The 6,000-nt window shown below is 40.6% G+C and overlaps 1 protein-coding gene across 1 annotated transcript in view; it reads right to left on the bottom strand.

The window, feature by feature from the left end:
- Positions 1-1,976, bottom strand: part of LOC306825090 (guanine nucleotide-binding protein G(o) subunit alpha-like) — an 86,190-nt gene extending 84,214 nt beyond the window's left edge. The window contains exons 1-2 of the mRNA XM_079345614.1: positions 1,144-1,976; positions 276-318 (exon numbers count right to left, since the gene is read on the bottom strand). Of these exons, the coding sequence (XP_079201740.1) occupies positions 276-318; positions 1,144-1,261 (161 nt within the window). The 5' untranslated portion in view covers positions 1,262-1,976. The remainder of the gene's footprint in view (positions 1-275; positions 319-1,143) is intronic.
- Positions 1,977-6,000: the final 4,024 nt, after the last annotated feature.

Genomic DNA, 6,000 nt, shown 5'->3' on the forward strand with positions numbered 1-6,000 from the left:
GTAGGTTGAAAGAATAACGCTTGGGCGGATGTTTGACAGGGCCAGCTCGGGTTAAAGTCAGGGCTACTATAGGGTCGCCAGTCTGGCTTTTTCAAGACAAAAAACCTGACAAAATCAAAGTGATGAGCTATAACTGTACGGTCAGATCAGGTTTATAATATATAAGTTAGTGTGTGTGTGTGTGTGATGTGTGTGAAATGACCAGAAGGAAAGAGTGAGACAGAGACACACATACACACTATAGAGTTATTAGACCGTGCTTATTAGAGACTTACTTCATCTGTTTGACGATGGTGCTTTTCCCTGACTCTCCAGCCCCTAAGGGACAAGAGACAAGAAGACAATGTAAACAGGGTGTGTGTGTGTGTGTGTGTGTGTGTGTGTGTGTGTGTGTGTGTGTGTGTGTGTAAGGGAGGGAGAGAGAGAGAGAGAGAGAGAGAGAGAGCAAGAAAGAACGAGATATAGACAGAGTGAGACAGAGGATGGGGGTGGGAGAGAAAGAAAGGGGAGAATCAACCCTTTTAAAAACCCATAACTGAATAAAGGCAGCGTCAAGATGGGGTGGAGACAAAAAGATGGAGTGAGTGGCTGCACCCTTTCTTCCTCAATCCGTCCATTCTCTTCCTCCATCCTCTATCTAAGTCAAATACTTTTAATCATAACTTTCTCGCACAAGTAAAATGAATCCATCTTCCAGTCTAAATCTATGAGGCAACACTGCCTGTGCTTGGCCCTCCATTGCTGCATACTGCCATTTTTTCCATGGCACCCATCTGCAGTTATCTGTGATGTAGTTCCCACCTTTAACTAACTGATTCTGCAGACTAAATTACCACCTGCAATATCTTTAATGGATCAAATCCTGTAATAGCAGATGGAAACATCAATCAAACCATTATGCTAGAATTTTCCCAAATGTGTTTTTTTTTTTTTTTTTTTGTCAGATTGTTACCTTATTAGTTGTAGCCTACTTGATGCCGTGTTCTCTTTTTCTAACTATTTCCACCACTGCCCTCACAGTTAATGATCTGTTAACAAGCAGCCACCCCCGACACCACACCTTGCATCCCCCTCTAAGCCTCTCGTTTCTCGGCTCTGGCTCTACAGGCCGATGTGTGGGGGCACTCGGCCGTCGTGTCTTACCGAGCAGCAGCAGTTTCACATCTTTGGCCGCAGTGAGACCGTCCTCCTTCAGGTTTTTCTCGATGGCTTTGCTCCGGTCCAGAGCCGCCCTCTCCTCTGCACTCAGAGTACATCCCATGGTTAGAGAACACAGCTTGAAAGCGTTACCGACACCGGGATCCACGACAGAAAAGGCAATAAAAGCTGATTTCAAAGAAACGTGGGCTTGGCAACAAGGCTGCTTGCAAATCCTCTTCTTCTTTCTTGGTTAATTTCCTCCTTTTTTTTTCCTGTGCTGTGCTTTCGATCCCTCTGTGATCCCTCAGTCTTTCTTTTCTCTCTCTGGGCAGCTCCCTCTCTCTCTCGCTCTCAAACCGGGGACTCGGCACCGTTACAGCATTTAAATGTACGGATCCACTCGCTTTGATCCACAGGGTAGAAACAACTCAATGTAGCCACCGCAATTGCTGCTTTGTCAAACGTGGTCTCAGTGGTGGTCTGTCCGTCCGGCTGGCCGTCAGTCCTCCAGAACCTCTCCTTGTTTTCCTGTCTGTAAATCACGGTAACGGGTCTCGTCTTTCCAATAGTCGATAGGAAGTGTTACTGGGCGGAGGTGAGCAGCGCTCGCATCGTTTGCTTCCTTGCACGGCGGACACACGGCGGCTCCTCCGGGGCGGGCGGCGGGGACTCGCTCTGCAACACTTCTGCCTCCCGGTTACTCCAGTAGGTGCTCGGTTGTTCGTTAGTTCATTCGTTCAATTGCAGGTTAGTGACGTCAGAACCGTGATAAAACCGAATTGGTGAGAGAGAGGAAGAGCAACTTCACTTCCAGTGGCGCGGCCTGCTGGTGGACTTTGTACCAACACAGGCTGAAGGTAGCGCACCTTCTCCACCTATTCAAACAGCACCCTGGGGTCTAAATGAAACATCTTTTTCAGTCTATGGTACATGGGCTACAAAATGCCTACAATACAGTCCAATATCGGAGCTTATGGCGACTTCTCAACAAATATTTAATGCAGGCTAATCAATGGCTCACCTTTCAAATGAATCCAAGACAGACAAAAAGTGTCTGAAACCTAACAGTAGCCTAAGAACACATTCAACACTTGAGTGTGGCTTCACTTTACAGCTATTAATATATATATATATATATATATATCAAATGTACAAGCTTTAAGAGAGTTTAACAATAATGTCCACTTTTAGGGAATTTCCCAGACCTTCAAGTGTGTGTTTTTAGTTGCTATGGAGATAGGCCTGGAGGGGATTCAGTTTTTCTTATGTAACCTATCTAGAAAATGTTGGTTGCCGGGTCTTTTGTGCCAATGTTAAGTAGATTAACTAAGACATTTCTTTTTATATGTCAACAATGAACTCACATGTCAATTGTTTTAATTTTATGACAGGGTGTTGTCTCAAATCTAACTGTTGTCAGTGGTGATTCCTGAGTCTGTTGGGGCTCAAGGCACATGTTAACTAGGGGGCCCTCCAGCACTCATCACCATTATGTCATAAATAATCTGACACCGACAAAAATGGCGAAATAAGAACTGTTTTTTGGATTGTCAATGTTCACATTAGAAGCTATTATTTTCAAAATATAACAAACAAAAGAACCCCTCATAGTCCCCCTGTCACTTTCATTGACAAATGTTGGTTTTCACAACAATAATGTACGCAACGCTTGACAGCACAAGAGTGAGGGCTGTCAGATGTGGCCACCTTAGGGAGCTTTCTTACTGTCATTGCAAAATCTGCACATTTAGAGTTAATAATCGTGTAGGAAACCTGAGTGATGTCACCCATCTATAAAACTCAAGGGAGTGTTGGAAGCAGCTCCCCACGAAGTACACAGACTGTTGAAGCCAATGGGAAAAACAATGGGCCCAAAAAGATTTTTAGACTACTACAAGCTTACATTTGGAAAGAATTTTTTTTAAATCAACTTCCTTATACGATCACCTTTTTGCAATTAGAGCCACATATTTTGTAGACATAATGAACTCAGATCGGAGCCAGAGAGGCTGTGCCTCCAAGTGCACGCGCTCTATATGGGCCCATAACACAGAAAATCTGGGTTCTCAGTAATGTTAAAGTTGGGCTATTATTTGCTTCATGAGCAGCTTTTATCAAAATGCATGGAGATCCCCCTCCAATGCTGTATCCAATGCTAGTGTTTCAAACTAGCATTGAGGTTCAAAGGGAAATGAAAATGAAAATTCATAGATTCATTTATTGGCATTCAAAAAATAATTTGAGTCACCAAAATGTCCTTCAATAATAATAACAAAGTTTATTTAAATGACTTTTTATCCTGGGACAGTTGGGAGCCAATTATATTGCATATCCTGAAATGTTTCTGATGAAAAGAGATGTAAAAACCAAAACTTGTGTTTGGTAATTTTAGTCATAATAAAATATTTTTTATTCCATTCCCTTCTATGAAAATGTTAAAAAGAGATTTTTTTTTAAAACTAACAAACACCTTGTTAAAAAAAAAAAACAGTATGTGATCACATCAGGATCAGGATGTTGTTAGCTTATGGTTGTAATTTATAAACACTTGCATGTAAAAAAAACAAAACAAACAAAGAAAAAAAACCTATAAAAACACAACTTAAGAAAGAAAATTCATTGTCCCTCATTGGCTCTTACATGGCCGCAAAGGAGTAGGAAGAAGTTCTGAAGTATCTAATCCTTTACAAAGGTCTCATGGTTGAGTCATTGTCCAATGTTCCTCTCGCATTCAGTAATAGAACAATATCAACCTTCAAAGTCTGTGCAAGCTGTTGATACTTTTATGTCCTTTTTTATATCTATGTTGGCCCATCCGTTAACTGCAAGTTTTGATGACAGCGCTCTCATCTGCTTCCCCATAAAACCAAAGGCAGCTGTTTCCTGCATGCACTTCCTCTCACACAAACTAAGCCTCCACACTGCCCTGCCCAAGTTATATGGCAGCAAGCCAGAGTGAACAAGTGACTGGTGGGGTGAGTCAAACACTAAACATTTGCTAATTGGTACAGTAGCAACATCCTGGTGTGTTTTAAGGCAAGATTATTTTACAATCGTTCAAGCTAAGGACATACAATTAAAAATACGTTGTGAAACCTCCGTTATCACACAGCATTATCCACCTGGTATACATAGAACTTAACTCGATCATGAAGATGTCTTCAACTGCATGAGCACGTAATAAAAGACATTCAAATATTGTTCTTTTTCTTGATTGAGTTGACAAGCATAGTTACTATATCGCCCTATTTGGAGATGCTGAACTACTTTATGAACACACTGTGAGCTTTCGTTAAAGTGTTTGATACTCGAGACTAAAATCCTTTTCTACCCTGAAGTGTGCACCAAATTTCTATACTTTGTAATATGAATGATTTTTGCTAATGAAGACGTTAATGGATCCCACAAATCTTCAGTATTTATCGTCAACTTTCAGGAGCAAATCTCCTTCATGTTTTGGGGGTAAGTCAGTGAAAACAACATAATGAGACTGAACACATACGGTCACCATGCTAGGTAGATTTCAAGTTTTAGGAATGATGTTTGTTACTCACAGTGATACTTAAAATTTAAATTCTGTTCAGATTGGTGGATTATCTATAGTATGGTGTCTATATGGATAAAAACCTTCCAACAGCCCAAAATTTTCTCCCATATATGTCAGCCAGAACCATTATTGAAGAAACAAATCGGTCCTGGAACCCTTTTGACAAAGTACTCCTGAACTTGTTGTACGCACATGAAGCAGAGTTTAGCAGAAAAGAGGCTTCTGAAATTTAAAGAAGATACGTTTCTACAGAGAAAAATTAGTTTAAATACTTCATTTGGGCTATTTCTCAACTCAGCTATGCACATTTCAGTTTATATTTAGTTTATAAAGAATCTCTGAGTGCTTTTTTATCAAGTGTCTTCCACCATATTCACTGATATATGAGAGGCATTGATGCTTTAAGGGCACCTTCTTTCTCCCTATTCTCCATTTGTCAGACCTGTCATCTGTTCTGGTCCGTTACAAACAGACTGTGGTTTTGTAACTCAAGTAGAAACCCACACGCAAACACACACACACACACACACACACACACACCTACACACCTACACACACACACACACACACACACACACACACACACACACACACACACACACACTATCACCAGTAATGTTAAGCAAGTGTTCCGCGCAGAGTTCATGAACTGAGCGATTGCATCAGACCCAGGATGGCACAGAAATGAAGAAACTTAAAAGAGTTTTCTGCAACACATTGAGGTCTCGATATTAAGCAGAATTAACTATAGTGCATAAATGATTCATGTGTTGACTGTCTCATTAGGCCTCCACCAAAATCTAAAGTAAAATCATAGTTCATAGTTATTAAAACACCCTTGTTTAAAAGAGTCATGTTTTGCTGCTGAGCACAATGTCTCCAGCCTGTGAGGGTTTGGCTCTTTACACTTTAGTGAATTTCCCTCGGGATCAATAAAGTATCAATCTATCTATCTATCTATCTATCTATCTATCTATCTATCTAGTTGACATCCCACCTGGCTCTGCTCAAAATATCTTTTTTTAAGTACTTCACTGTGATTTAGCCTTGTCGCCAAAGACAATCTGAAAAAAGAGTAGCAAGTCATGTTTGCCTAACTTACATTAAATGAAATATACAGAAAAGGAATATGACATTAGACACAAGCTATTTACAACAATAAGTACAGATGTTCATAGAACATCCCTCATCTTATTTTCAAAGCAAAAGAAACATTGGTGATGCAAGATCTGCCCAGTGAAAGGCTGGTTGTGGGATGGGTCAGAATGTAATTTGCGCTCCTGAGTCTGCAGATTTCAAAGGAACATGAAGAT

Source organism: Symphodus melops (assembly GCF_947650265.1).
Source record: "Symphodus melops genome assembly, chromosome: 6".
NCBI lineage: Eukaryota > Metazoa > Chordata > Actinopteri > Labriformes > Labridae > Symphodus > Symphodus melops.